Below are 12,353 nucleotides of genomic sequence, written 5' to 3'. Positions count from 1 at the left end.
CCAGGAGGAACCTTCGGAGCCAGCCTCTCCAGCCTCCTTGTTTCTGTCTTTTCTTTTTTTCTTTTCTTCCTCATTTCTTTAAAAATTTTTTTTTCTATTTTGAATTTAATCCCCCAAAATTGGGCATTTCCTTAAACATAGCAGAACAGATAGAGGCTTGTATGTGGAACTGTGAATTTCTATTATTTAGAACTTGTTTTTCTTTTAAAGCATAATAAATGCAACACATAACTTTCCAAAGTTGGTCTGTCTGTGAGCTTCCTATTCTCTTCTTTTTAAAAAATGCTCCAATGATCTTTTTCCTTTTAGTTATTGACTTTTTTGCTATCCTAGCCCTAACTGCTTGTTCTAATTGTCCTCCTCTCCAAAATGACTACAAAGAAACAGAAACTTTGCAACAGATAGAGTCGAGCAAAACTAACTCCCACATAGACCATGTCTAAAAATGTGTGCCTCATTCTGCAACATGTGTCCACCTCGTCTCCATCAGGAGGTGGGGAGCAAGACCCTGGAATCATGGTTAGTCTTTGTGTTGAGCAGAGTTCTTAGGTCTTTTAAAGTTGCTTCTCTTAGCAATATTACTGTTACTGCATATACTGTTCTCCCAGTTCTGATCACTTCACTCTGCATCAGTTCAAACAAGTCTTCCCATGTTTTTACAAACCCGCCTTTTGTCACTTCTTATGGCACAATAGTATCCCATTGTAATCACATGCCATCTCTTTCCAAGAGATAGGCAACCCTTTAGTTTCCATTTCTTTGCCCCTACGAAAAGAACTGCAATAAATATTTTTATACTTATGGGTCTTTCTCCTTCCTTCTTTGAAGTTTCTGAGATATAGGTCTAGTAGGGGTATCACTGGGTCAAAGGGTATAGATGGTTGAGTGGCTTTTGGGGCATGGTTCCAAATTGTTCTCCAGAAGTCTACCCAATCTGCTCAGCTCCACCCACAGTGCGTTCATACGCTAGCTTTCCTATAGCTTCTCCAAGATTAGTCATTTTCCATCTTTGCTAATCTTATAGATATCAGGTAAAACCTCTGAGTTGCTCTAATTTGCATTTCTCTAATTAGTAGTGACTTGGAGTATTTTTGTGTATGGTTGGTAGTTCGGATTTCTTCCCTTGAAAACTGGCTGTTCATATCTTTTGACCATATTGGGGAATGGCTTTTTTTCTTATAAACTGGAACAGTTCCTTATATATCTAGCATACACCTTTATCAGAAACTTTCTGCAAAGATTTCTCTCTCCATCTCCATCTCTGTCTCTGTCTCTGTCTCTCTCTCACACACACACACTAGTGAAAGGATTTCTTTCTGATTTTCACTGCATTGGGAATGGACATTTTGGTCACTTTCTTAGCATGATTCCAAATTGCTTTCCAGAATGATTGGACCAAGGTAACTCCTTCAAGAGAACATTACCATGCCTGACTTTCCACAGAAGCTCCAACACTGACTCATTTTGTTGGGTGTATCCTTTAACTCTTAAATGATCATTAAGGCAAACCAATAAATTACTAGCTGCCTTGCTTTTGATAATTAAAGACTCGTTCCCCCTCCTCCCTTTCCCCCTATAACTACAGTATGCCTCTGACTGAGATTTGTAATCTAACTCGAATTTTTCATCATTTCCTTTCTGTCCAGGGGGACTGCAATCTTCCGGATTCTCTGACATCCTCACTCACCTCCCACATCCAAGCTGTTGCCAAGGCCTGTCGAGTCTATCTTTTATAGGATGAGGGAAGGAGATCAGATGTTTTAAGGCCCTTTCCTAGTGACACTTCTTAGAAAGGATGCAATGTCATGTCCTCCCTCTCTCAAAGTACCATTTCTATTACATTTATTCTCTATCTACCTGCCTGTGTGTATGTTATTTTCCCAAAATGCAAATTCTTAGAGGACATGGACTTTTTAAACTTGTCTTTCTATCCCTGGCACCGTACACAGAAGGTGCTGAATGCATGCCCATTGCTTGTCCAGACCTTTGTACTTCAGTATCAGCCTTTAGTTCAGCCTCTTGATGAATGTCTGTATCTGGGACTGGTTTTTACTATAAAATCAATGGCCAGTAGGTAAGGGAAAAGCAGAGTGACCCAGGGTTTGCAAAGCAGTCTGTTCACAATCCTAAAAGTGCACCCTTTATCCAGCTGAGGAACTTGATCTCAGAATTAGAGTCTAGTCTGACTCCCAAGCCTGTCCTTCCCACCTCCAGCAGGTTATCAGTCACTAGGCCCCATTTGGTATGACCTCTCCAAACTCTCATCCAACTCATTGTGAAGTGTACCATGAGGGGGTACGGCACAAAGCTTGGCACACATGTGCTGAGGGAAGTGCATTGTGTGACAAATTCTGTATCTATGATCCTGGTGAGAGGAGAATGGGGGTGGGGCTGGAATCTTTTGGCTTGCTTATTTACCCTGCAGATCAGCCCAAGGCCCAGCTCTTGCCAGGATGTCTGTGGCACAGAGTATTTTGTGTGATGATTTGTCTCAGGGTACAAGGTCCCAAAGTGGTTCACATGGCAAAGAGAGACAGCTCATGGATCATTAGGTTCCCCAGAGGCCTGAGGAGACCCTTCTGACTGTGGGACACCATTTCCCATGGTGGGCAGAGGAACTCTATGGCTCCTTCCTACTTTGCCCTCTCCCTATCCCTGATCTGAACCCTCCTGCCCTTCAAAGCTATGTTTGAGGTTCACCCACCTCTTCCTTATGAGACTGTCCCTGTCTATTCTGATCTCTCCCTTCCCTCACCTCCTGTAGCTTAGTCCCAGATGCCTGGATAATTCCATTTCTAAGAAATAACACTGGATTAGACAAGGGGTTCTGAGCCCCGCCTTTAGTGTTTCTTTCCAATTTCCAAATCTGCTGATAAGCTAGCCAACAGCATAGGTCCTGAGGGTTACTAAAAAAAGGACAAGTACCATTTCAAAATACTCATGGATGCTTAGATTTCGACTAAACCCTTCCCAGTCGAGGCTCAGGCCTGGCCTCCCTGTCTCCCTCCCTCACCATAGGTCTCGCCTTGGTGAGTCACTGCTGTATCTGGTCATAAGATTCTACTCAAACAACATAGCATGAGTATGTTGATGTGGTACAAGCGGATGGGAGCCCACCCTCCCAGCTTTCTGATCCTTCCACCTGGGCTTAGAATGTTCCTGTTCAAGTTTTCTCCATGCCTTTCTACAGAGGGAAAACACCGATGACCTCAAAAGAGACGTAAGAGCACACAGAGTGGGGGGGGGTAGGCAAAACTCCACAATCTGGCTCTTGGAGCAAACCAACAAATGGAATGGCCAGAGAACATGTGCAGGGCAAGGGAAAGTCTGAGTCTTTAGGAACACTCTTTGTAGATTGAAGCATCATAAGCAGGGTCAAACAGAAGTCTACTTTACGGAAAGTGGGAAAAGCAGCTGTTGATATCAGAGGGGCAGCTCAAATGTGTAAGGAAGCCAGTATTGTGCCCCCTCCCTCCAGAGCCCTCCATTCACTAAAGATCTGGGGTTCTGATAGGGCTAGTCACACCCTGCAGTGTGCTCTTGGCATTTCTGCTTAGAGAACATCCATGAAGTATGTGTGTGCATAGGAAAGCAATGAAGCCATGTGGTTATAGGTATTTGAGTTTATTGCAAGAAAAGAAAGTAGAGAAATTCCTAAAACCAGCAGTGAGGTATGAAGGAAGAGCGGACCAAGAGCCCATCAAAATGGGTGGGCGAGAGGTCGTCCCCTTAAAGGACGCCATCTTGGATCTGCAGGCACCACCAACCTGGAGCCAACCACAGCGAGGAGACAGAACGGGTCTGGATTAATCGAGGTAGCTGCATCTTTTGGACCCGCCAGATGACTACCCAGGCTTATGGCCTTTTCTGTGGACAGACCAAATAGAATAAGTCAAGATGTGCAAACTAGAAAAAATTCCAGGCATCCAGTGTAGCAAGACACCCCGGGCATACGGCATCGACATCATGGAAAAATATTGAGACCTTAGATAAAAATGACCTGGGGAATGCTTGGTCAATGACCAAGCCCCAAATGCATTATTGCTGCAAACAGGATGAGGGGTGAGATGGGGACGTAAGGCGGTGCGAGCTACAGAGCATCAGTGGGTCCCCGGGGGCAGGGCTCCAGCCAGCATCTCAGTCCTGGGGGCTCCGGGACATCACTGGCCAAGACAGTCTTCGGTCACTCCCTGTGCAGCCAGCTCTGCCAGCACGTTGTCCAGGTAGTTGGGGTCGGGGTAGCCATGGCCAGTCATGTTATGACCCATCTCGGTTTTGTGGTGGATCTCATTCCACACCACGGTGTCCGTCTCACCTGTGGTGTTGGAGGTTCCCACCGTGAAGATCAGGCGCCTGTTCCAGGCCACCTTCAGAAGTTCCAAAACCTAGGTAGGAAAGAGAGAAAGATGCACCAACTGGCAGAGCACAAATCATTCCCAGAGGAAGCAGAACCCTCTTTACAGGCAGAAGAGAGGCTGCCTTCAGAATTTAATGGGAAGGACAGCAAAACCCCAGGAGGAGAGCCTGAAGCCTCACAGAATTTTAGCTCTGAAGGGGTCTTTCACCACCCTAGCAAACTGTGAGCCTCACAACAAGGTGCTAGGATTATTTCCATTTTACAGAGGAAACTGAGGCTCAGAACAACAGAGCTAGAATCTGGAGAAGAATGTACAGTGAGCTATCAGCCCCCACAAATATATTGGCATGATAGTTCGTAAAACATTCAATTAAGAGAAAAAAGAAGGAAAGGTCTCAGGGGCTCTTCCCAGGCAGCCATAGGGCAGTCTCGGTGAGACGCTGGGGGAAATCTGAAGGGGGAGGCTGACTTCAGTTGCCCATGGGGAAGCCAGGCAGAGCACAGGACCAGGCACTGTGGGAACTCACTGTACTGCGAGCTCCACAAAGGCCAGGGCTTGGTTTTTACCGTGTGGCTCTATACACAGTAGGCACTTTGTACAAATGTGCTGAGTGACCCGTTCCGAATTGTCTCCGCAGCCTTCTTCCCTTCTGTCACTAATTCTCCCAAGCACAAGTTTTGTTTAAAGAGACAGGTTGAATCACTGCCTCTTTTTAAATGTGACTGCCATTAAAATGTGACTGAATCTAATAATTATGTGAAGTGTTTTCCAAACCTTAAAACTTATGTGCTGCTTTATCATCGTTACAGTCGTTCAAAAGTCACACAGCTGGCTCAGTGACCCACACTAAAACAACACGGCCAAAACAGCTGCTCTGGAGTGACACGTGGTCACATGTGCAGCTAGGTCTTCTGGGGGGGTTGGGAGGGGCGAAGCCCATTTACAGTCTCTGATCCCTCCCTCTGGACAGATTGGGGGTCAGGATGCAGGACATCCATGGCCCAATGCAAACTGATCTGGGCTAACCACCTGAATAAACCAGTCTAGGCTGCATCCAATTTAAATCCTGGGGGAGTCCAACATCCATCTTAAACCTTTTGAGGAAAAGAATAAAAAATGAAATCTGCTGCAGAAAGACTTCCCTGACTGAGCCACCAATTCCAGGTGGCCCAAGGGCAGCTCCTGACTCTTTTGAGCTATAATAGGGCTTCCTCTGACTGAGGGGAGAGTCCCCAAGAAGCAGCAAGAAGGAGGCAGCATGAGATACCAGCTTCCTTCTCCTTCCCGCACCAGGCAGATGTGGATAAATTCTTTACTCCACCTGAATCACAGTCAAGGAACCCGAAAGAGACAAGAGACAGCAGCTCATGCAAGCCCCTTATTTTACTGACTGGGAACCCAAGGCCAAGATGTAACAGCAGGTTAGCAACAAAGCCCCCTAGTCTGTGTTGTTTGCATTCAACCATTCCACATGTTCAGGAGTTAAAATTAAAAATTACAAACTAAGTCAAGAGCAGAATGCCTTTCTTTACCTTTCTACCCTGCGCATTGTCAGGGAGATAGCAATGACGGGGAAACCCCCTGGCTGTGAACGGCTTTCCTGGGTTCGGATGCTCAGGACCCTGCAACAGGAAAACACAGACAAAGTCTGCACCCCTCAGATTCAAGGCAAAAGAAGCAGGCACAGTTAGTTATACTTCAATCCCATATCTGAGGACTGACAGGCCTGCCCCAAGCTGTCCTTGGTCATGTCCCACCACACCCCTGGGGCTCAGGAAACTGTGGAAGTGCTTTCCAGGCTGGGCTGCCCGACCTCTCCACCTCCTCACCTTTCATCTGACATCACAGTATCAAAAAGGCCCTTCCCCAATCCTACACACCCTTCCTGACTTCATCCGCCTCTATACTACAATCTGTGACTGCTGCAGCTCACAGTGCTTCTCCTTTTCAATTCAACAAATATTAACCACTAACTGGGTACAAAAGACATTACTATGTGCTCTAAGACTGAGCTAAGACATGGTTCCCTCCTGCCATGGGCAGTGTGTGAGGTCTCAGCACTTATGCTACTGAAAAGCAAATTCCAGATCCTTTACCCCAGACCCATTTTGGTTCTCGATACCCCTTCTCTAGGGGTCTGATCCTGTCCCATAACTAAGTACTTCTTTCATGTAATGACTCTCCCCATTTTCTGGTTTCCCCTTCAGGAACAACTTGCTGAATTCAACTAGAGACTTTTTTGCTGGTCTAGGGCAATATGTCAGGGTAGCATGAGTCTGAGCCCATCAGAAAAAAATGGAACCAGAGGTGCACAAGAGAGGACACACATTCTAGGCCTCACCCCAGATGGTTGATCCCAGGGGCCCTGCCTGGAGGCCCAAGGGACAGGTGAAGGGTCAGGACATTTCAACAAAAACCATGGGAGCAAGGGACTCCCTTCCATCCTGCCTGCCCATTCCCTCACAAGGCCTCACTTCTGGACAAGCAGTTAAGGTTCAACCCAGCCCAGCCCCAGAGCCAGGAAGGGCAGCAGCAGCACAGCACTGACCCCAGGGACACGTCATGCTACCTGAATTCCTCGAGGGATGTTATAAATGATCTCTATTGTCCCGCAGTCTTCATGGCCAGGGAGGGAGGCCTTGAACACGGCAAATTCCATCTTTCCCTTGGGCTGAGTTCCAGTTTTCTCCCCATAGATAGTTTTACAGGAAGGACACTGAAGGCTTCCATCCTGTGGAAAATCAGTCAGATAGGGACACTGTTACTTACTGAATCACAGAGGGGAAGACCATGAAGTTGGCCTACACTACAACCCTTGGAGGCATGGGAATGATCATTCCTATTTCACAGGGAAGAAGACAAAGGCTATTTGCCTGTAACCTCACCCAGCAAGGAAATGTCAAGGAGGGATTTGAACCCAGGTCTTTGTGGTCATCTGAGATCTCTCTCAGAGCCAGGACCAGGTGTATCTGGGAATGAAGTCAATTATCTTTTAACTCCTAATCCTGTGATCTTTCTAGTACAAATGAAAGAGACTTCCAGCAGCCTCTTCAATCTTTGAGGGGTAGGAACCCTAAGCTAAGTCTTATGCCATGAACAGTTTTAAAATTTCAAAAGCCAGGGCAAAGGGCCACCAAGCCCCTGAGAAGACTTGGACTCCTCATTCCCCATTCAGAACATCGTCAGCAGGACAAGGTGATCTGCCCATGCCCACCTTGTTCCCAGTCCGGTACATGGCCAGCACACAGAGCAGGTGAAAGGCATGACTGCATTTGACGAGCCGCCCCACGACGTCAGGACCAATTTTCTTGCTCTCTATCACGTCGCTGTAGCCAGAGGAGGTGGACAATTTCTCCATACAGATGATGCAGTCCTATAGACAAACCAAGAAAGGAGAGGAGGAGAAGAAAGGCAATGAACGAGCTCTAGCCAAAGGGGAACATCAAATATTTGGATCAGGAGATGGCTGAGGTACCGGCAAATAAAATCTTGACCAGGCAGAACATCTCTGAGCATTTAACTTTTAAGAGAAAGAAGCAAGTACCCAAAAAAAGGAACCCAGGGAAATTCAGTTACAGCGGAAAAAAATCAAACTCCCAAGCTACCTGCTGAGGTCAATACACCTATTTACTGTCTCAGAAACTAGATGGTGCTGATGAGCAGGGCTTAGCACAGTACCTGGCACACATTGTCTAATTCAGTGGTGACCTCATTTGTTTTCTTGGCAGAGACACTGGAGTGGTTGGTCATTTCCTTCTCCAGTTCATTTTACAGATAAGAAAACTGAGGCAAACAGGATTAAATGACTTGCCCAGGGTCAGACAACTATTAAGCGTCAGAGGCCACATCTGAATTCAGAAAGCCTAATCTTCCTGACTCCAGGCCCAGCACTGCATGTGCTATGGCTCCCCCCAGCTTCAGATACACCAATGGCATACAGTCAGTTGGTGCTTAATAAATGTCTGATCAACTGTTCACAATGCTGATGACTATGAGCTCTGGCCACCTCTACACAGAGCTGGTGCTTACCTCACATTTACTTCACTAGGAAGGCTTGGAGCGGGGTGGGGTGGGCAGGTGGATGGCACAAGTTAGCCCAGGAGCCCCTTCTCCTGCAGGCACAGGGAGCTGCTTTTCTTTGTGCTTGTATCTGTATGCCCAGGCCTGGCAGAGCACCTGGCATGCAATAAGCACTCAATAAATGCACGCTGACCTGTCTTGCTAAGAGGAGTGTCCCATGGGTTACCATGAATCAGCATGGGCTACACTGGGCAACCAGCACATTTCTCCTTCTGTTCTGATGCATGGTCTGTGGTACTCAGCTGCTGTCTAGGCAAGGGAAGGCAGTGAGAGCAGGTGGGAGGAAAGCATTCCCACCGTGTGTGAGCAGAACCCACATCTTCCTCTGTGGGAATGGCCCACTTTGGAAGTGGCATATGCTTGGACCAGAGAGGAGGAGTGCCCAGCATAAACTCAGATGACACAGGCTCACCTCGTCAGGGGGGGTTTTCAGCTCTTCAGAGAAGTTTTTAAGCACCTGCTCAGGCTCCCGGGATGCTGGATCTGAAAAAAAGAAAAAGACCCAAGAGAGGAAGAACACAATGTTCCCTAAGGTACATAGATAGGGGGGAAAAGACTGAGGCCAGAAGGAGAAGAGCAAGTGAGAGAGGTCCAAGCTGCCAGGGGAAAAAAATCAGTTAAAAGGTAAAGATTGGAGAAGGTTAATGGACAACAGAGATGAGAGGCATTCCAAGAGGCCCAAGAGCTGTTCTTTCCATGCACAAGGCAAGGGCCATGACCATTTCTCAGTCAAACCCTCAGGTGGGGAGAAGACAAGGCAGCAAGAGCTGAGAGCAGCCCCAAGCCTGTGGCACCCGCTCAGCTGCACCCTAGGCAGACTAGAACCAGCCTCTCCCAGGGGGGCATCAGAAGATATGGAGCAGAGGCTGAAGTCAGGGCTCACATATGCAGCCCCTGCTTCCAGCTGCTGTGACGTGAGACTCCCAAGTGAAGAGTGCCCCCAGGGCCCCTTTCAGGACCAGGATGCCATAGAAGCAGCTAGCCCAATCCCTGCTCCCATCATTGAAGCTGTCTCTGAAACATGGCTGGTACCCACACTTCTGTGTGGACTCAAGGACCTGCAGACAATCTACAATCTATTTTGAAGCTGAGTAACTTTTATCCATTCCTCATAGTCCGGGCCCCCGGGGCCAAGTAGAACAAACCTAATCCCTCTTACATGAGGGAGTCTTTCAAAGATACTGAGTTTCTTCTCCCTCCCTTTGCCAGCCTCTACTCTTTAGGCAAAGCATCCCCAGTCACTTCAAGAGATTCTTCTAATGTGAGACTGAGCCTCTTCCCCATCCTCATTCTTACTCTGCTACAGATCAGCAGCAATGAATCGATGGGCTACCTAAAACGCAGGGTCTAGAACAAAGCAAGGGCAGGTGATTGTGAACAAAGGGAGAGAGACTGAGTAGGGGGCTTGACCTGAGCTAACAGCCTGATTCTACTTCCAGCCCTTGTTTTGGAACTGCCCAAACCGGCCATGACCAACCCTTTCTCTTCGGGTTCATGTAGGTGAAAGGATGGATATGTAAAGTGAGGTATAAATCAGGACCCTTTACCACTAGGATGGAACAAGAAATTCTGAAGACTTAAGAATGCTGATCAATAAAATGATCAACCACAATTCCATTGCACGAGCTAGGAAACAGGAAACGTGCTACCTACCTCCCCATGGCCTCAGGGTACGGAACAAGACATCTATTTTTGGTCATGGCCAATTTGGGAACTGGTTTGGCAAACTTTGCACATTTGTTACAAGTTTTTATTTTCTTCAGTTGGGGAATAAGAAAATAAATGTGTGTTAACTGAAAATTAAAAGAAACTGACCAGAGAATAAATCAGTGAACTGGAAAGTGGGTCATTACAATAGAAAGAGTAAGGTCTGATGGTCTGATGGTATAGCAGCTGAGGCACTAGCAGGAAGCAGGAGAACCTGAGGCCTGAATGCAGAGCAAAGCACAGAAATGAGCACTCACCAGGAGATAATCCAAGAGCTGGAAATCGAGGACGATAAATCAAATGAAACCCTAAGAGGCTTATATTTTAATGAAACTAAATTGCAACTGAATCCAAGAACAGAATAGTGCACAGGTGTTCATAAAATGGCTGCAAAGAGGGAGTGAATACCAGGCCCACAGATTGAGAGTCAGAGGGGACATACGGCCCTCTAATCCAACCCCCAATTCACCCAATAAGGAAAGTGCAGCCCTAAGAATTCAGAGTCTCTAACTTCCCAGCTAGCTGTCTACACTGACCCCTCCCCCAATGCGGTGCAGCTTCCGCAATGGTGGAAGTGGGTGGGAAAAGTCAAGAACATCAATGCTGAGTCTCTCACAGACAAAAATGCATCTTCCTAATATATACTTTTCTCTACCGCAGGGGAAGGCGGATTTCCTGCCCTGGGGAAGATGTATTTTGAAAAACAAAGTCTTCCAGGTTCTTTGGTCCCTAAAGGGCATTGGAACAAGACTTCTACTATGATCACTCAGCAGCCTTCCTCCTGCAATCAATTACTAGGCAATCATATTGGCTCTGCCCCACTGACCATGAGCTCCTCAAAAACTCACCATGATTTCTATTCCCTATTATGAGACTGTTTTTCATCGCAGGCAGGGGGGAAACAGTATTTCAAGGAGTACCAGTGTACTGTAAGCTCCTCGAAGGCAGGATCTGGTCTCTGTATCCCTGGGGCCTAGAGCAGATCCTTAAGAAATAGCTATTGGGAAAACAAAACAGAATTCTGTGAAATTATGACCATGTTTGGCCCCCAAAGGAGCTCTGGGAATGTTGCTCCTTCCCTCCCTCCTTAGAAGAGACATAATCATGGGGGGAATACTGCAGATCTGAGATTCTATTAATGTATTGATTATTTTTTATTAATTTTTTTCTTATTCTTTATATAAATAATTCCCTGTGACAGACAGGGATATATGGGGAAATGCAGATGATGGAAAGACGAAAAAAATGTAAGTTTTCAAAATACTTGGGGAATGCTGGAGTCTGGGAGATCTCCTAGAGGGGAACCCTTGGGCCTTCACCTTATTAGGTGAGGGTTGATGCAGACCCACCCTGCTCCCTGCCATAGGATAAAGTCACTAATGATTTTGCTACCTTGGAAACAACTTAATTTCAGTTTTGCCCGGCCTCCTCATTCTAAAGGTGAGACACTAAGACACTGAGATATGTTATGTGACTTGTCCAAGGTATCTCAGATAATTAGTGGAGTTCAGATTGGAACCTGAGTCTCTGACTACAAAGTCAACACTTTGCCCACTGTCCCGCATCTAGTTCTTTACTATAATCTAGTCAAATATAAATTGATGATGCTGATCACTCTAATTAGCCTTAATCTGGAGGTACTCTGCCCCAAAGTCAGTATCTCCTAAAGAAGACCAACACAACAAAGCAAGCCAGGAGAATGAAGACCAAGAACCCCATGTGCAGCCTGGGGCAGACCCTCTTCTGTTGACCTCTAAGTCTCTTGATTTCCGAGCTGCCTCATAACTGTTCCTGGCATTTCTAAGAGTGGCAATCCTGCAGGCAGGAATTGAGCATGCCAATACTACTCTCCTTTCTCCAGCCACTCTTCTCAGGACTGAAGGGAAGAGGTGGTGGGCTGGGAGAAGACTTTGGGCTGCACCTTCCAGTGTGACAGGCCTTTGTAAAACCTACTCCACTCTGGGCCAGACCAAACCTCCCAATGAGGTCTGCAAAATGGTGGAAAGCCCAGGGTCAGACAGATGTTGCCTGCGGAGGTTGGATTTTTCACCCTCAGCCATAAAGCTGATGGGGAAACCGAGGCACAGAGAGATGAGCGCTCAAGGACACGTCATTTGGGTGACAGGTATGCTCTGAACCCAGGATTTTAATGAATGAAACTGGGAAACTGGAGGGGAGAGTCCACATGCATGTTAAATAGTTTCTGAG

General features: G+C 46.7%; 1 protein-coding gene across 4 annotated transcripts in view; it reads right to left on the bottom strand.

The window, feature by feature from the left end:
- Positions 1–3,608: 3,608 nt before the first annotated feature.
- Positions 3,609–12,353, bottom strand: part of DTX2 (deltex E3 ubiquitin ligase 2) — a 51,639-nt gene continuing 42,894 nt past the window's right edge. For all 4 annotated transcript variants that reach the window (XM_072640274.1, XM_072640276.1, XM_072640275.1 and 1 more), the window contains 5 exons: positions 8,851–8,921; positions 7,573–7,731; positions 6,928–7,089; positions 5,891–5,980; positions 3,609–4,385 (listed from right to left, as the gene is read on the bottom strand). In XM_072640274.1, the coding sequence (XP_072496375.1) occupies positions 4,161–4,385; positions 5,891–5,980; positions 6,928–7,089; positions 7,573–7,731; positions 8,851–8,921 (707 nt within the window). In that variant the 3' untranslated portion in view covers positions 3,609–4,160. The remainder of the gene's footprint in view (positions 4,386–5,890; positions 5,981–6,927; positions 7,090–7,572; positions 7,732–8,850; positions 8,922–12,353) is intronic.

This window comes from Notamacropus eugenii, chromosome 2 (genome assembly GCF_028372415.1).
Source record: "Notamacropus eugenii isolate mMacEug1 chromosome 2, mMacEug1.pri_v2, whole genome shotgun sequence".
Lineage (NCBI taxonomy): Eukaryota > Metazoa > Chordata > Mammalia > Diprotodontia > Macropodidae > Notamacropus > Notamacropus eugenii.
This window is presented reverse-complemented; position numbering and strand designations above follow the sequence as displayed.